General features: G+C 42.8%; 1 protein-coding gene across 8 annotated transcripts in view; it reads right to left on the bottom strand.

Moving 5' to 3' along the window:
* LOC105488353 (neurotrophic receptor tyrosine kinase 3) overlaps positions 1–17,096 on the bottom strand; it is a 495,170-nt gene that overhangs the window by 125,948 nt on the left and 352,126 nt on the right. For 4 of the 8 annotated variants that reach the window (XM_071100722.1, XM_071100724.1, XM_071100723.1 and 1 more), the window contains one exon: positions 16,740–16,814. The exons of the other annotated variants lie outside the window; for them this stretch is intronic. In XM_071100722.1, coding sequence (XP_070956823.1) covers positions 16,740–16,814 — 75 coding nt within the window. The remainder of the gene's footprint in view (positions 1–16,739; positions 16,815–17,096) is intronic. 8 annotated transcript variants of the gene reach the window in all.

Genomic DNA, 17,096 nt, shown 5'->3' with positions numbered 1-17,096 from the left:
GGCAGAGATACAGTACAGTGTCCACACAAGTGGTTTCAAACCAGAATATGCAGAACATGAAGTCTTTCCAGCATGTACTCAGGCAAGGATAGTTTTAAGGGATTTTGCAGATGCACAGCTCTCACATGGATTTTTTTCTAAAATTAAATGCAGAGCCCCTTATCCAGTTGCCCCCACCCCCAACACACACACACACACACACACACACACACACACACACACACCACTCTCCAAAAGGAAGAACAAACTTCTCACCCACTCTAAATCTCAGGAGTGAAACGCTACAGAGTACAATGGAAGGAACTGTATAAAATACTGGTACAGGTGTTGAAAATGAATCTCTAATGACTGGGGAAAAATCCATTTGTAAGTTGGGTAGTTTTCGATTATTTTCAAACAACTGGAGAGGGACAAACCTAAAAGAATTATCAGCTGGGAGAAGATTAAAAATAATTTTTGATAAGAGACCAATATGTGATTTTAGGAATATAACTAAATAATAGTTTAAAGAATTGAGTCACATTTCAATAACAAAATTTCTTTCTTTTCCATCAATTTTCTTTCTTAGTTTAAAACAACATCCATTAATGAATACATGAACTAATTAAAAATATGAGATGCATTTCCATTGATATTTTACTTATCTTTTATATTCATCAAAAATTGATATGTATATTATTTTGTCGACTGTCTTTTTTGTGCATCACTAATAATTGTAACTTAATCAGTTTCCAATTTCTGTGTATTACTAATAATCATAATGATAACTCAAACCAAAAACACTTAACATCTAGAAAGGTACGATCATTGGCCATTAAAAACTAAACTCAAATCTTCATACATATTTTTGTCACAGTAAATTATACTAGAGTGGCCAATAAAAGGATTTTATGCATAAAAATATATAAAGATAAAATTCAGTGGGGTAACTGCAATGAAAATATAAATTCAAGGAACAGGAGCCATTTAAAATTGACTGTTTAAGAACTTGTTCATGTGTTTAATAGATGATGTACCAAATTGCTCTGGTACTTAAAGTTCATCAGATGTGTTAAAGGAATGATGTATTTTTAATGTCAATATTGACAATATTCTGGAAATGACATTGAATGCAACTATTTAAAACTACTTTGAAGATTTTTGATGGCAACTTAAGATGTGCAAGGGACATAATTTTTTTCAACATTCTTATAGGAGCATAAACATTTCAAGACCACAGGTACAGAGACTGAGCATCCAGTGATGCAAAGTTCAAAGTCCTCCTCTTGCCTTTCCCCAAGACTGTATCCTACCCCTCCTCAGGCCATCAGCTCTATATACTGAGAAAATGGGACAGGAGGGGAGCAAGAGCAGCAGTTTCACCTCCAGCCCTGGGATGCCTCGCAGAAACTCCCAAGCCCCATCTCTTTCATTCATGTCCTTAGGGCTCACACTTTGTCCCACTCCTCAAGGCCAGGAATAAGTGGTACAGAAGGTGTTCAAAGTCTAGTGGCTTCAAATTCTCAGGCTCCAGGTACTACTTGGGGCAGAATGCCCTGCATGGCAGTGTTCCACTCTGGGGAATCTCCTACCTCCCAACTCACCCAAACACAACTGTCCCTTGTCTTCCAAGCCAGCCTTTCCTGAAAAGAGAATTGTCTTGCTCATTTCCATTGAGTGAATGCAACTTTTCTTCAGTTAGAGGGAACCCACCGCTTTGGGTTAAATAGAAACTCAGCTAAGTTCTACAAGGTTCTCAGACTTCCGTGTCTAATTACAGAAGGAGCCAGCTGGTGGATTCCAAAAAACACAGAGAAGCCTGCTTCTCACCAAGAGATTCAAAACACTCACACAACTCTGATAAGGTATACAGGACACGAAGTAACCCATATTCCAGATAAAGAAACCAAGACCCAGCAAAAATGAGCAAGTGTGGATTCACAGGGCATAATATTTCTGGAACCAATGGAGGGATTCAAGCTTCCTCTGTATTCCCTAATCTGCATGGGCTGAGTCAGAAATGTTTGAAGTACATGAGAAAGAAACTCATCTACTTTGGAGGAGACAACTCTGAAGAGTGGTAAAACCTTGGCAACATATGTTAATGATAAATGGTCTATCAAGAGATTGTCATAAAGGGTGTCATTTATGGTAAGTGCCATTGTTTTTTATTTATTAAAATTTAATCTTTCTTGATTGCATGTCCGTTCACATAGAAAAGTGGTTATGTGCATTAAGAAAACATGAAAAGCTAAATCTATGCCTTCGTCATTCCCTGGGAAATCTGGTTTCCCATATGCCCCAGTGGTCTTGGCCTGTTCCACCTTGCTTGGCTGTCTGAGGATGGCATCAGCTACGGCTGGCAGTCACCCTGAACATGACCCCACTAGCAGTCCCAGCAGCCACCATAACAGTTTTTAAAATCATCAGCACTCTTGTTCCAGAGAGTTTGGGAATTTCACATGCATGGCTGCATATAATGGGTTAGCTACATGTAATATACATACACACATCCATACACTGTGGGGAGGTGGTTTAGATGGACATGTGTGCTTGACAATGCATGTGCATCGTGTGTACAGTCATAGATACAGACCTGGGCCTGTCGGTCCTGCCCTGATCATTCCCTGATCGTACGGGGTTGGTGAAACTTCCCTTGGATATTTCCAGAAATAAATGGCCTATATGGCGGAGGAAAGGCCCAAAGTCTTCCTCTAATGTGTCCTGTCTCCAAGCAGCGAAGAGAATGATTTTGTTCTAAACTAGTTAATCAGAATGATATAGCCCTCCTTTCTGGGATGAACCCTTCTCAATGCTCCGCTTCTCCAACTGTTGGTCTCTCTTAATAGTTCCTTCTCCACATATGCGAGAGGCTACCAGAGCCTTAGAAATAGGAGCCTGCCCTTCAGAAACCATCCCTTAGTTCCTTTTCTCCTCCTCCCCCTGCTCTACTCTCTCCTCACTGTCTAACTATGAGACTATTCTGAGTTGTGGATACTGATCGCTGTATTGTGAACCAGTTCTTTGGCTCTCTTCTCAGCCACCTGATCATTTATTAGGCCTATCTCTTTGGTGGTTCAGCCTACTTTCTCTCCAGATGTCATCTGGATTCCTGGTGTATCTTCAGGGGAGTCGGGGGCAGCCCTACCCTGTAACTGTACCTTGTCCAGCTCCTCAAATCCAAGTTTCTCAGAATCCAGGGCTTGAAAGGAGAGATTCAACACTAAAGCTGTAGCTAATAAACACACAGGGCTGGAAGTTACCCAGCCTACTTGCAGACATAGAAATCTTGGCCAGAAAAGCAATGACTTGTCCAAGTCACTAAGAATAGTAAATGAAACAGAACTGAAGTCCCACAGAGCCTTGTTATTGTTTTTAATGTAAATGTATTACTGGACTATAGCATACATACACAAAGGCAAACAAATCAGAAATAGACAAATTGAGTCTCATGTGGTTTACATTTTGGTTCTGAGGACGAAGCTCTGAATTTTTTATCTTGCCCAAATTCCTATCTAAGGATTCTGGGGAGTATGCCCTACAAACCATAAATTCTTATCAGATGGGTTTTATTTAACCCTGTATATCATGACTTATTTTCCAATATGACTTTGGCATAACAAGGGAAAAACTCAAAATGTTTTACCCCAAAATATGTTTCCTTGCCATACCTTGAAATTGCCCTGCAAAGTCTCTTGTGGGAAAAATCCACATTACATGGAGAATCTCCTTCCCCCTTTGTTTTCCTTCCTTTCTTTCCAGATCTGGGAGATAATCAACTAAGAGCCAGGCACCCCGTTAGGTCTGATAAGAAACATTTTACAACCTGTTCTCTCTCTGAAGTCTGCTTTCTGGGAGATTCCTCTGCACAATACAACTTGGTCTCCACAATCTTTTATCTTAACCTGAACATTCCTTTCCATTGATCCAGATCTTCAGATAAATTCAACCAATTGTCAACCAGAAAATGTTTAAATTTACCTGTAGTCTGGAACCCACCCCCTTCTCCCCACTTTGACTTGTCCCACCTTTCTGAACCAAACAAATATATTTCCAAAGTGTATTTGATTGATATCTCATGCCTCCCTAAAAATATATAAAACCAAGCTATACCCTGACCACGTTGGGCACATGTTCTCAGGACCTCCTGAGGGCTGAGTCACTGGCCAAGGCCTTGGTCACTCATATTTGACTCAGAATAAATCTCAAAATATTTTACAGGCCAGGTGCAGTGGCTCATGCCTGTAATCCCAGCACTTTGGGAGAGCAAGGCAGGCGGATCACAAGGTCAAGACATTGAGATCATCCCGCTCAACGTGGTGAAACCCCGTCTCTACTAAAAATACAAAAATTAGCTGGGCATGGTGGTGCACACCTGTAGTCCCAACTACTCAGGAGGCTGAGGCAGGAGAATTGGTTGAACCTGAGAGGCAGAGGTTGCAGTGAGCTGAGATCGCACCATTGCACTCCAGCCTGGTGACAGAGTGAGACTCCGTCTCCAAATAAAAAGGAAAAAATCATACATTTTACAGAGTTTGACTCTATTCGTCAACAGTTCTATAGTTTTCCTTCTTTCTACCCTGATATATATAGACTTTGAGTCACCTGGTAGAACTCTGTGTTCTCCCCAGTTTGTGTGGGTGCATGCCTTAGGGATATATTAGTTTGGATATCCTTTTGATTTCTGATCTACAATACATGAGTGCACACTCACAAATACATGTCCTTCTGTGGCCTCACCCCAGTTGTGGAAACTCCACAGATGCAAGCTTTATACAAGAGATTATGACTTTTCTACAGTGACATCAGACTTCTGACTTATCAAGTCAGAATTGTTGGCCTTCTTTTTGCCTCTCCTCTTCCCAGTAAAGTAGGACAGACTATTATCTAGCTTCTTACAGACAAACTGGATATCTCAGCCCCGGGTCTAGTAGGTGCTTGAGATTCTTTGGAGGCAAAATGCAGAGAAAACTCACAAAGACATCATTATAGTATTGCTTCCTCAGAGCAGGGCTTTCTGACAGTTTACACAAACAGCATCCATTTAGCAGAATCTCAGTGGAATGGCTGTCTCAGTCTGAGCCTCTAGCCCCAGGATTAGGAAAAACCCTTGGAGTCTTCCAAAAATACAAGGAGTTGAGAGCCAAGCTGTTTAGCAGTGTGAGCCTAGAGGATCAATAGGCCCATTGTGATTCTCCCCAGTTCTCTTACCTAGAGCTGCATCTGCCAGGAGCAAAGTTCTGAGGGAAGCCCCAGGAACACATGCCTTTTATAACTTATTTTGTTTCCCTCTTTCTTCATCCTGCCTAAATTCTAGCACTCTTTCTGAGACTTCATTGTCCTTTACTGTCCCCAAGCAATGTATTTTTTTAGAGAGCAGACATTTCAACTCCAAAGATATGAGATGAAAAATAATTTGACCCTTATTTCCTTTTGTGAATGGCTAGACTGGGGCCTCCTGGCTGCACTAATATCTTCTAGTGGAAACAAACTTTAAGATAATGTTAAAAGAGCTCAAGTCACTCAACAAAGCTGGAGGGCTCAACTAAGTTCAGATCCATGGATCACACCGGATTCAAAGGGATCCACTCAGCCCCCAAACGCAGGTTACAATATCATATTGATAAGTAAAGAATGGCAGAATACATCCTTTTAATGATCCTAGATTTTGAAAAATCTGACCCTGCATAGCTCAGGTATTGAGAGTTAGGTTCTAGTTTAGATTCAGACTTATTGAGCCAAAATAAGATAATTTCTTTCAAACAAGATTGACTGTGCTAAATAGTTAGAGGCCAAAAATATGTAAAAATTATAACATATCAGAAATGTGTATATAGGATAAGGAAATAGAGGATCTAAAAGAATGAAGGGAATAGTGTATAACTCAGTCAATGCTATTTACTAGCTAAGCAATCATGGAGAATTTATTTAACCTCTGGAAGACTTGACTTCCTTGTGCATAAAAATGGGAATAATAACACACTCAGAACATGTGCAGAAATTAAATGAGATAGTAAGTGAAACAGAGGCATGGCAAGGCTTCAATACACCTGCACATACATAATACTTTGAATCTAAATCTTTCTTGAAAGATGCTAATTTCTCAATGATTATGATCATGTATGTTACACAGCACTTCCCGTTTTTTCTAAGGAATTAGACGTTCTGCCCAATTACCCTTGCAATGAGACAATAATCCCAAATGTATGGACGAGAAACCATTTCAGGGATGATATGCCAGCCAGTCAGCATGGTAGAGCCAAAGATAGAAGTTAATCTATTGCTGCACTCCAAGTCTTTCTTTTTGTGGGTTTTGCAGGTTCAAGACAGTTCCACCTAAGTGCTGCAAGCAGTTTAAAGGAGCTGCCAGATCTGTGTGACTGCCGGTCTGGATCCTTGGATTCAGGCTGTTTACAAAAGAGGGGCCTAGACACTCAGGAGGAGCAACTGAAGTGAATTTTGAAGACAAGGCTGGGCTGGTTAGAATGTGCCATTTTCTACTGTGGACTAGGCTCAGTGACTGCATATTCTGTGCGTGAAGCTTCTTTTTTGTTTTTTCCACAAAAGGCAAACTTAGCTAGGAATGGGCTCACTGAGTTATCCTTTAAGTGACATTAATAATATCTCTTACTGATTGAATATCCCACCAGCTTTAAGATAATGGCATTGGATCCTTGAATCAGGGATTCTAGGCCGGGTAATCCCAGCACTTCAGGAGGCTGAGGCGGGTGAATCACCTGAGGTCAGGAGTTCAAGACCAGCATGGCCAACGCAGTGAAACTCTGTCTCTACTTAAAAAAAAATACAAAAATTAGCTGGGCATGGTGGCACAGACCTGTAGTCCCAGCTACTCAGGAGGCTGACACACATAGAAATTCCCAATCCAATCCCTTATCTTTTTTAAATCCTGGACCCAGAGCATGCTTCTTGCAAATATTTATTAGCAAACAATATTACTAACACCGTTACAACTCTAATTGCAACTGTTACTTACTAACATATATTGGGGCTTACCAAGTGCCAGCCCAGTCATTGGGATGAATAAGAGTTGTAATGGTGTCAGTAGTGTTGTATAAATATCTTATAAATATTTGCAAGAGGTATTCTCTGGGTCCAGGATTTAAATAAGATAAGGGATTGATTTGGAACTTGTACGTGTGCATAATTAGTGGTAAGGGATGATACAGATTTAGGCTGGATTAGGGAGTAATTTTCAAGTGTCTTGGACTGTAGCTCTTTCAACGTAAGGCTGTCTTGAGGAAAGATAAGTCTTTGCTTGTTTGTGCTGCTACAATAAGCAAATGGAGACCCACCCATACTTTCTCTTCCCCCCACTCCCTCAATTTCTATGTCCTTAATCCCCTGCGCCCTTCATGAAGCATTTGAATTCTGTCTGTCGGGGCACATAATGCAGGTTGGACAGATCAGCCAGAAAGGCGCAGCTTTACCTAGAGGTAAAATCTTCTACTTCCAAACCACTCCAAACTAACCATTCTAGTTGGAGGGAGACCCAACCCTTTGGGCCTCCCTTTTGTTTTATTAACTGCCAACAGAAAATGCCAGAAGTAGCTGGAGAGGAAGCCCAAAAAGCGGAACCAGGAACACTGCATATTTTAATTTCTTCAGTAAACAATACATAGCACAGCAGAAACCTATTACTGATGGCCACATCCCCAGGCAAAGGGAAGTCGAATGCACATCATGGGAGATGACATAAAGAATACACAAGTCCTTCGTAGGCTACAGGCTACCTTATCTAGCTTCTCTGAGCTGGAGCTGAATTTCCCATCCATCCACTGACTGGCTGCTGGAGGAGCTTTGATACGGGCGAGGAGAAGGTGGACACAATTAGCCTTCTCACACACCTAAAGCTTTCTTGGGAGTTGAATGCAGTCTTCATCCAATGGAAAATGGGATTTTTCTTTGAGTCATGAAAAAAGACCCTTTAATTTTAAAGGAAGGATGCTTGGTGCCTGAGAGGAGAGAGCTCACAGATCACTTGCAGGACCACAGACATGAAACAGTGGATGAAGTCCTTTATCTTCATTTAAAAGTGGGGATTCAACTTGGAAAAAATAACAGGGTTAAATTCTCAAGGAAGTCTGAGGTTGGGTGGTAACATCAGTCAAAGCACTCTGGGAACTGCAAGGTGATTCATCAACATAAGAGTACCACCACTCTTTTTAAGCACCACAGGTTTCTATTTGGGCCATCCCCTGAGAAATGCCAGGAAAGGGGTATCAATTAACCCAGCCACACAGCCCTGGCAAGGCCTAGAGGCATCTCTAGCATCCTAGGATGGAGGCAGCCAGAGGGAAGGTCTGGCACCAAGAGAAGCCAGGAATCGGAATGAAAAGAGCACTGGATTGAGACTCAGATCGTCTGGGTTCTTGTCCCAGTTCTACCAGTGTGCCATCCTGTGGCCTTGGCAGCCCATGCTTTCTTTTGGTCTCAATGTTCATACTTGGAATAATGACATAGTCGGACCAGAGTTTTGCTAAGATTCCTGTCTGCTCAAAAATTGCATGAGATTGTTGAAAACATAATTTTCTCATCTGAATCAGGACATCAAGAACACTGAAAGAAAGCTCAACTCAAGGCCCTTCCTAACATCTGCAGCTTCAGCAGCCTGACTTTACAGAGGGTGTGTGTGTGTGTATGCGTGTGTGTGTGTATGTGTGTGTGTCTGCTGTAGGCAGTGAAGGAGAGCATAGGTCAGAATTCAGGAGCTCCAGGACCCTGTCTTAGTTTGCATCATACCTCCTGGCTCACCCCTGGCATCCTGTGTTCTCATCTGCATAATTGGTAGGGTGAGGGAAAGAGTTCGACTAGTTGACCTTTAGGTATCATCCAGTTCCAAAATGGGATGATTTGGTCAAGTGGAGACTGGATAACCTTTGGATGCCTCTCCTGGCCCTGTGAGAAGGTTAGAGCTCTGGGGTCCACTTCGTTCCACACAGCCTGCTACTCTACAACTGAGTCCCGGGGTGCCTCTCGGCTGTGAAGGGTGTAAGCCAAGGGCAGGTTCAGATGAAAGAGATGGAAGAGCTGTACCTCCATGCAGCATCTGGCATTCCAGGCCATAATCTGAGGCCTGCAGCTGTGGGCTGCTCGATCTCTCTTTATAAACAAGCCCTGCCTCTTGGCTTCTCCTTCAAGGTCAAAAGGCAGGAGAGGACTGCTCTGAGGATGAACCTACAAGAAAGTCTTAAATGTGAAGCCAGAAATCACAGTTGGAGAGTTGTTATTCAAAGGCATTCCTCCTCTGTTACACACATTCCTGTTTCCAAAAAATATAGAAGGGGAATTTGAGCAAGTGGACTTCTTGTTTTTAGGCTAATGAAACTGGGATGAAGTATATTTCTCAGGGTCACCTAGTGGGTCCCCAAAAGGTCAAGCCAGGTTGAGTGCTGGGGTAGGTAATCCCCAAGGGTAGAGCCCTCATCTTAATTTATCTGAAGCTCTGGTCTCCACCATAACAGAGGTAGAAAGAGATGCTTTCAGCATTCCAAGTTTGGGAGTCAAGTTGGGCTAAGTTCTTGTCCCAGTGAACAGGGATACAGAACAACAACTTATTGCATGTTTATACTGTGCTAGGATATATGCTAAATGAATTAAAATGCACTGCTTCACTCAATCCTCCTAAAACGCATTGGCTCTGAAAACTGCTATTGTCACCAGCATTGTATTGAGAAAGGAAGAAAGGAAGGAGGAAAGTGCAGAGGAGGGAGAGAGGGAGAGAAGAAGGGAAAAGGAGAGGAAGAGGTTAAGCATCTTATTCAAAAATGCTTGAGACAGAAAGATCCAAGTCTTATACCCAAATTATTCTGATTCCAAAACCAATGTTCTTTTTTTTTTTTTTTTTTTTTTTTTTTTGAGATGGAGTCTCGCTCTGTCACCCAGGCTGGAGTGCAGTGGCCTGATCTCAGCTCACTGCAAGCTCCGCCTCCCGGGTTCCCACCATTCTCCTGCCTCAGCCTCCCGAGTAGCTGGGACTACAGGCGCCCGCCACCTCGCCCAGCTAGTTTTTTGTAGTTTTAGTAGAGACGGGGTTTCACTGTGTTCACCAGGATGGTCTCGATCTCCTGACCTCGTGATCCACCGGTCTCGGCCTCCCAAAGTGCTGGGATTACAGGCTTGAGCCACCGCGCCCGGCCTAAAACCAATGTTCTTATTCACCACCAAGTTAAAGTTCTTATACATTCTAAATTGAAAAAAGACTCATTAGTAAAAATGTTTTAAGGCATGTAAATTGATGGGTTAGGGTGGCAGATTTTGGATAATGTGATAGAAATCCTATAAATTTGATTTATATAAAACACTCAGAAAACACTCAGAAAAGCTGAAGGGGAATGTTCATTCAGAAATATCTAAATCAGCAGATTCAATGAAGTAAGATGGGAACCTACACCAGCCCAGAGAGTGCTCATAAAGATGACATCAGAAAATATCTATGTTTCTCCATAGACAGATTGGAAAAAAGCACCAGTCATGGACTTTGCTTCCTGTGCCTTTCTCTTGCAGCTTTTATCTGCATAATGTCCAGTCCCACTCTTGTAAAAATGGCACTGATAATTTCTCACCTCGTCAGCTGGGCTCCGGATGGCAAGGCCTCCCTGATGAGGACAAGTCTTCATTACTGAACATCTAGGTCCCAGATAATCTGTTCAACTGCGGCAGCATTTATCATCATAATTTTCAAAATTCATTAGCCTTGATTGTTTGGAAATCTTTCCCATTAACATCTCTTTCTCTAAGTTCATGGTCTTGGGCCGACAAAGAGAGAGGCAGAGAATGATGACGAAATTACAGAAAGAAGTCAGAGTAGAGATTAGAAGGAAGAAGGGAGAGAAGTAACAGGCTCTACATGGTGACATTACTTAGGTCTTAGAATGAAGCCAACACTAGAAATAATTCCTAAACCTGGAAAACAAAAATTTTATTATAAAGACAGTACATTGCCTTCTTGCTTAAGGTAGAGAGATTTCTGTCGCAGCTGAAAAAATCCTGAGAAAACACTAGAAAATTCGACTCTCCAGTAAGTTTCTATTTCTAGAAATAAAATGTCTATTTCTAGAAATGAACCAAAGAGAAAAGATTCAGAGACATCCCAGAGGCCCATGTAAAAACTGACATGCCCAGCTAGGATGAAACTACAATAAGCCTCCTTTCACCCTGACTCCCCCTTGCTCCTTCCCCACCCTACATGCCTGCACCCATATGCCAGAGCTTTACTGGCCATAAAGCCTCACAGGACAGAGTTCACAATGTGGGCTCTGAGACCGGTGTCTGAACTAAAAGCTTTCCTTGGAGGGCTGCATTTGCCCCGGTGCCAGGATTCTTCAGCCGGATGCATCTGCCTGGAGGCTGCCTCAGACATCTACTTTCCATTAGGGCTAGCCACAAGTGGCAGGAAGAGAGGAGGCAGCACTAATCAGAGGAACTAGCTAAGGCTCAAGAGAGGTGGGCACCAGCCCAGAAATAGCAGAACCCACATCATCGCCAGACAGGAGGCGGTGTCACAATTCTCGTAGTCATATGAATTTCTCATGAGTCATTTGTCCCAAAAGAATTGCGGAAGCAAAGGGACTTGACCAACTTTGAAGATAAGATGCATACCAAGAAGTCCCATCACGAGACTAGGATAACATTCTCAGTGAGTGGTCCTGGATGGCACAACCAGAAAGATTCCCTCCCCTCCTCCATCATCTTCCCTTTAGCTCCCACAACTCCTTCCCTTGAAGACCTGAGCCCCACTCCATTCCAGGCACCTCTTATCATCCTGTTCTAGGGGCTTGCTCTGCTTTGAGACACTATATTTCTTCAGATCATCAGAAAGCAAAATGCTAAGGCAACTGAGAGTTCAAAGATTAGTTACTATTTAATGGGCAGATTTCTTATCTCTGGATAAATCTCCAGTTAAGAACCCAGAGGACTGGGACTAAGAACAGACAACCAAACTCCCTGAACTAATGAAGACATGTGATACCATATACATTCACAGGCATCTTCCACAGGGGACTGTATTAGTTTTCCCCAAAAGGCCAGTCTTAATGATTTTGGATCACAAGAGTTGGGATAGCAAAGAAAAGGGGGGAAACCACATTCCACAATTTCAAAACTGTTAAACCACATTGGTGTTTGACTTTGGGAAAGTCCTAGTGGGTTTCAGAATACTCTCTAGCTTATAGCTAACTTCACCGCAACCAGACCCTCTTCACAACCTCAGTGATGGCTGGAAAACACTCACATGCCAAGAGGGGTGAAAAAAGCTTGTCTTATGCTCTCCTTGTGTACCCTGGACATGGAAATGAACAGGTATCTGTCTTTAGGTTCTTTAGAAATACCAACTTTGTTTGGATGAGGAGATATCCCGGCATGCTGCTTTAAAGGACCTATGACCAAGACATGCCCAGCTAGAATGAATCTACAATAAGCTTTTTCTTTTTTTTTTCTTTTTGTTTGAGACGCCAGGCTGGAGTGCAGTGGCGCCATCTCAGCTCACTGCAACCTCTGCCTCTGGGGTTCAAGTGATTCTCCTGCCTCAGCCTCCCAAGTAGCTGGGATTACAGGCACGTGCCACCATGCCTGACTAATTTCTTTTCTTTTTTTTTTCTTTTTTTTTTTTTTTTTTTGTATTTTAGTAGAGACGGGGTTTTACCATGTTGGACAAGATGGTCTTGATCTCCTGACCTCATGATCCGTCTGCCTCAACCTCCCAAAGTGCTGGGATTACAGGCATGAGCCACCACTCCTGGCCACAATAAGCCTTTTTATATGGGCCTCTGGGATCTCTTGGCATCTTTTTTCTCAGGTTCATCTCACCCCTGAAATCCCAGCATGCTGCTGTAAAGGGGGATGTGTCTACGACCAAGTCTCTAAGCAGATTCCCAGACTGAGGCACACTCATGACCAGGTGCCCTTGCAGACTTGTGTCTAAGGCATGGGTATTATTCTTTTAAGCTTCAGCTAAGCCCTTCTGGATTAAGACATATCTTGTATGTGTGAGTGGCAGGGCAGCCCATATGTAACCAGAAAAAGAATGACTATCCTTGTCAGTTTGAAATATAACCAGGCACTTCTCATCTTTACCCTGATTCCCAGCTGGGACTCCACAGAGCACACAGATGAAGAAGAGAGAAGTCAACTGTGTTGAGATGAGTTAACATTTTAGAAGAAAAGCTAATTTGCTTGCTTATTTGTTTTTACCAGAGGGAGAACTCAAGTAAGTGAAAGTGGAGTATCCTATGGAGGAAGATGAATGATGCTTTCCTCCTCAGCCCTCAAGTATCAAAATGACGGGGGAAACTAGACAAGGGTTCCTAAGTGATAAAGAACCAAAACGTGATGAGGTAACCCTACCCAATAGTTAGAAGACCACAGCAAGGGACATTCCAGTGCTTGGAGTATATTTCTGTGATGGTAACAATGTAATGAAAAAGAAAATCCTTGCCAAATGACAAGAGTAATGGCCTCTCTCTACCCCTATGATACATGTTGTGAAACTAAGAGACATTGCCTTGACATGCATTGAGACCCTGGGATAAATATGCTCTAAAACTCCAAGGAAAGTACAGCATCACAGGTAGAAATTTTCTCCTTTATCACAAAAGGAAAACTGGAGAGGGTTATGGGCATCCCAAAATAATTCTTTGTTGTAACAGGTCTCTCTTGTGCATCTAAATGGTGATTTGCTTGACACAACCTTATCAGGAGGTTACCATATTATGCGTAAAACAACAGGCTACCTATTTTTTTTTCTGGGAAATATATGAAAGTATACCACAAATAAATGCAACGTTACACAGTGATGTTGAGGTTAAATATAACCATCATATCTGAGATGTGGTCCAGAGACATCCTATTTCTTGCTAATAGCATCCTAAGACCGGATGAGGTCAGTCTGTGGATTCCATTTACAAAGGTAGACAGGAAATTTGGGATTATCTTCAAACTCAACTCTTCGCCCAAACCCCTGTCGAAAAACCTTTGTTCAGTCTCAGCACTCTGCATGCATTCTCCCCACCTCTATTATCTATACACAGACACCATGCATGGTCCCTCCTTCCAACGTGCGTGAGCCCCAGGAACCCTGACTCACTGAAGTTAAGCCTCCTCTCAGTTGAGGAGAGAAGACACACAGGAAGATTTACTCTCATGCCCCCAAAATTTTCCATGCCAATCCCCATTTCCAGTGACAACACACAAAAAAAGCAGCAGTAGTTGCTGTGCCTTCATGCGCAATCAGCAAAGACATGGACAACCACCCCAACACATCTACTGCTCCTGATCCAGCCATGCAAATCAGCCTACACATGGGACATTCATGTCACACAGTGAGTCCTTTTCTTACTTCTACTTCCTGTCAACTGGTATCTGTGGAAAGATGCTGAGGCTGATAAAGGCAGAATTTCAGACATAATTCAACCTGGATTTAGATCCTGGCTCCACCATTTTCTATTTCTGAGCTTAAACATCAGTGTTCTTATCCCCAAAGTGGAACTATAATAATGTCTTCATGAGAACAGCATAAATTAAACAAATTAATTTACTCAAAGCCCCTATCAAACTGCCTGGCTAGAGCAGGTATTCAGCAGATGTAAACTGTCCTCCCATTACCCCACAGAAAGGCAGATGGGAGAAGGAAGGGCCCTATGATGCTCTGAATGGCCCGCACAAGTCAGAGATTAAGGGACTTTCTACAAAGATGCTCCCCAAATAGATGAATCCACAGCCACTGATGCCATCTCAGTGATGCCAGAGGGAGATGAAACCTGTGCTGACCATCAAGCAGACAAGGTATCCGTCCAATGCCACAGCCACCTGGTTTTCTCTCTTTGCTTTCTGTCATTATGAAGTTTGTGAGTATTTCTTTATTTGGACTCAGAATTTTCAGATATGATTTCATCCATGCAGTAAGGTTTAGCTGAGCCATGAAAGCCCTCCTTGGAGAAACTAAATAAACTAAAATATATTGTATTCTTTAAGCAATGCAATTGTTTTGACATCCCTACCTAAACTGCACACACACACAACACTAACTACCACCACCAACACCACTACTATTACTACCAACATGTACTTCTTTTTCTCCTCTCTGCTTTACTTCTCTTTTAAGAACCTATCACTCTTAAATTTACTATAGACTTTATCTTTATTTTTTTAAGTCCCTCAGTAAGCGCAGTGATTTTTGTCTATTTTATTCATAGTTGAATCGCTGGCACCAACAATAACTCAGGATACATGGATAAAATGACTGTATGCCCCAATTTACCAAGAAAGGTCTAAATTTATGCCTGTAGCTCCTATTTAATTAATAATAGCTTCCCTTTTCATTCTCAGAAGGGTCCAACTTTAGACAATCAAACACACACAGTAGATTAATATTAAATATTTGTTGAAATTAATTAATAAATTTGACAAATTTGATATTTTAATGCAACCTGTCAGTTCCTAAAACCAAGAGTTTGAACCTGATGTGACTCAAATACATATAATATTCTAAAAGCATAAGAGATTGATTAATCTTCTATAATGGTTCTGCTTGCAAAATTCTCATAAGGCTGCCAAGCATGTTTGCTTTGATATACCCTAGCTATACACAGTTGTTAGTACTGAAAATCTTAAACTTTCATGCTGTTATTAGGAGCAGTGTCAAGAAGAGAAACCTATAAAACTGATCCTGAGAGAACCTGGGACGCTATGCTTAATTTACCTCCCTAACCAAATTAGGAGAGAAATGAATGAAATTGTAAAAGCCTTCCTTCCCATGCACCTGTCCATGAGACTGCAGTATCAGGAGAATACTGTATATTAGAAATCAGAAGCTTCTTACTTCAGAACTCACTTAACTACCGCATGCCTTGTCAGTGTTTGGAAACAGCCTCTGGCCTGTGGAAAGCCTCTCAAGATGGCAAGCAGGACTTGTATCTTCTTAGTCTGGGCTGGATCTTTAAGGCTGAGTAGGTGAATTCTGTGGTTTTGTTTTCCCAAGTGAACCATTTCCCAAATAGAAGAAAAGAGCCCCCAAGCAAAAAGTGGAAGGAAACCATCCAATGCAGTCTGACGATCAAGGCAAGACAGATGGAACTTCGACTGACTCTGCAGTATGTCCATCTCCCTGCCAGAAATTACCATAGAAATTAAAATGGGGAGGGCAAAAGCCTCCCTGCAAGCACTGGGGGATCTGACTCAGTCATGGAGGATCTGTAATGACCATCCTGAGCATCAGGTCTGTTAGACCACGCTTCATCTGAGGTCAACGGGGAGACCTCCAGTTCTTAGACCCTCTAGTCTGTGCACTTAGAGCATTCTTATGTCCTTATAAGGAGTCTCCTGTGGAGTGTAGGCACCCAAAGTGTACTCAAAACTCAAGGTCACACCTCCTGAAATGCAAGAAAGCAGCCAAACCATCGTCCATGCAGAGCCTCCAGCCTCCACCACACGCACAGGTCTGGACAGAAGCCCTGGCAGCCATGTCAACTCCGGTGGCTCTCCCGGCTGTGCATCTAATTTTAGCAGATTATGGCCCGCCACCCCCCACCATGCTGTCTCCCCATGAGACATCCCAAGCACATCAACGGCTTTGGCAGGAAACTTCCATGGAAGTTAAATGATGCCCCACAGTGGGAGGCAAGGAAAGAGAGGTTGGAAGCAGGCCCCGGCCCATGGAAGTGCCTCTCCAAAGCCTGCAAGCTGTCAGTCTGTGTGTGGACTGCCTTGCCCAGCCCCCTGGTCCCAGAAATCAAATCCAGACTCACTGTGGAAGCTGCCGTTGCTGCTAGCCTCTGCCGCTGCCACGCCACGCTGAACAGGCCCTTCTGGCATGGCCCTTCCTGACAGTGAATGAGGGAAGAGAGCGGGGGCGGAGGGGGAGAGAGAAGAAAAGGGATGAAGGGAAAGGAAGGAAGCATGGGAGGATGAAAGGAGGGAGGATTAGGAAGGCAGGGGGATCTTTAACTGAATGGCATGTCTCTCCTGGGCACGGCCTCAAACATTTGCCCTGCATCATTAGGGAGGACAGCAGAAGACTGCAGCAACCCACCTTCAAGACCCTCACTCTGGAGTCCGCCCAGAAATGCAATGCACTCGGGGCTCAGCCAGCACATCATAACGCC

Source organism: Macaca nemestrina, chromosome 7 (genome assembly GCF_043159975.1).
Source record: "Macaca nemestrina isolate mMacNem1 chromosome 7, mMacNem.hap1, whole genome shotgun sequence".
Classification (NCBI taxonomy): domain Eukaryota; kingdom Metazoa; phylum Chordata; class Mammalia; order Primates; family Cercopithecidae; genus Macaca; species Macaca nemestrina.
This window is presented reverse-complemented; position numbering and strand designations above follow the sequence as displayed.